Source organism: Dipteris shenzhenensis, chromosome 19 (genome assembly GCF_047967505.1).
Source record: "Dipteris shenzhenensis isolate YYH24624 ecotype China chromosome 19, Dip_SZ_1.0, whole genome shotgun sequence".
In the NCBI taxonomy this organism is placed as follows: domain Eukaryota; kingdom Viridiplantae; phylum Streptophyta; class Polypodiopsida; order Gleicheniales; family Dipteridaceae; genus Dipteris; species Dipteris shenzhenensis.
The window spans coordinates 35,768,506-35,769,942 of NC_141614.1; the positions used below are offsets into that span (position 1 = coordinate 35,768,506).

At 48.4% G+C, this 1,437-nt stretch overlaps 1 protein-coding gene across 1 annotated transcript; it reads left to right on the forward strand.

Annotated features, from left to right (window-relative positions):
* The first annotated feature begins 266 nt into the window (after positions 1 to 266).
* LOC147890402 (dirigent protein 5-like) lies at positions 267 to 836 on the forward strand. The gene has a single exon (XM_087390282.1). It carries the CDS (start codon positions 267 to 269, stop codon positions 834 to 836), a length of 570 nt encoding a protein of 189 aa, XP_087246408.1.
* The last annotated feature ends 601 nt before the right edge of the window (positions 837 to 1,437 follow it).

Genomic DNA, 1,437 nt, shown 5'->3' on the forward strand with positions numbered 1-1,437 from the left:
TTTTCGTGAAACCCTTGACCTGGTCTTGCGTGCCAGCAGGATACGAGACTAGGTTGCAAGCTGCAACTCCATGCAAGGTGCTAGGTCAACCCAAGCATTGAGTATAACTCTATATATAGCAACTTTCACTTTCTTTCCTATTCAAGATCTGTTGTTTATCACATCCATAGCAGTCTCTGTGCTTCTACAACAGCGTGCTCATCTCCAGCATTCTGTCCTACAACAACAGCTTGCTTCATCTCGCACTCGTCTGCTCTATCAAACCTATGGCCACGCCGCGATCACTTCTCTGGCAGCTTGCTTTTTTCCTCGCTCTCGTCCTTGCCTTCTCGAGCTTACTTGCCCCCGTCGTTTCCGCGTCTCATCACAAGCGCCCCAAGCATTTCACCTTCTACCTCCACAACACCATCTTTAACGCCACCCTCAACAATACGGACTACTTCAACTCCGTCTTCAGTACCCAACCCTCCGGCTTCGGCCCCAACCCTTGGTCCTTCGGCGTGCTGGCCACTTTTGAAGACCCGCTCACCGTCTCTCCCTCCAACACCTCCACGCAGCTTGGTGTCGGTCAGGGATTCTATCTCTATGACAGCCAGAAAGGTTATGTGCTCTTCCAGGCCTTCACCGCTACCATCGATACCGGCAGGTACAAGGGCACTATCGACATCTTCGGACAAATTAAGGAGGTCTTGCCCAAGCGCATCCTCTCCGTCATCGGTGGCACTGGCGATTTCTTCCTCGCTAGAGGGCTCGCTACATGTCGGCTCTTAGATTTGTATACAGGCCCCGGGCCGGCGAGATGGACTCTCGCTTTCGATCTCGAGCTCCACTACTAGACCACTGTCCGGTGGAATACTGCTTCCCGCAGGTAGTGTCTTCGTATCAATGCTCATGGGACTTGTAGTAAACAGCTCCTATTCCGCTGCAGATCTCCATGTAACTTGTAATAAGCAGCTTCCATTCTGATGCGGATTCTGACCGTCTGTCCGACTCATTCCTAATCCTTTTCCTGTTCCTCCCGCCTTCATTCCGAGGAGCAGGCTACATGACCTTCTACGTAGACATGTCTGTTACGCAAATAAACAAGGGCGCACTAATGCTCGAGTGCACTCCTTCTATGGATAAAGGATATATGGTTCAATGAACTTCATGAATTTAATAACAAGGTGAATTACATTCAATAAGCCTCCCAAATGTGGTGGAAGGTTATGAAAGCCTCCCAAATGTGGGTGGAAGGTTATGTTATTTGACCACACTGTGTAATGTGTTCTTATGAGACCGTTATCTTTGAATGTATTTGTCCATATTTGATCTAATGTGGCTAATGTGGAGACATTGATTGTAGTGGGTTGTTGAATTAGTTGTTCCATATTGTGATGTTTCATGTGCATGTTGAGTTTTTGGCTTGCCCTCTGGGTAGCCTTAGCAACGCTTCAA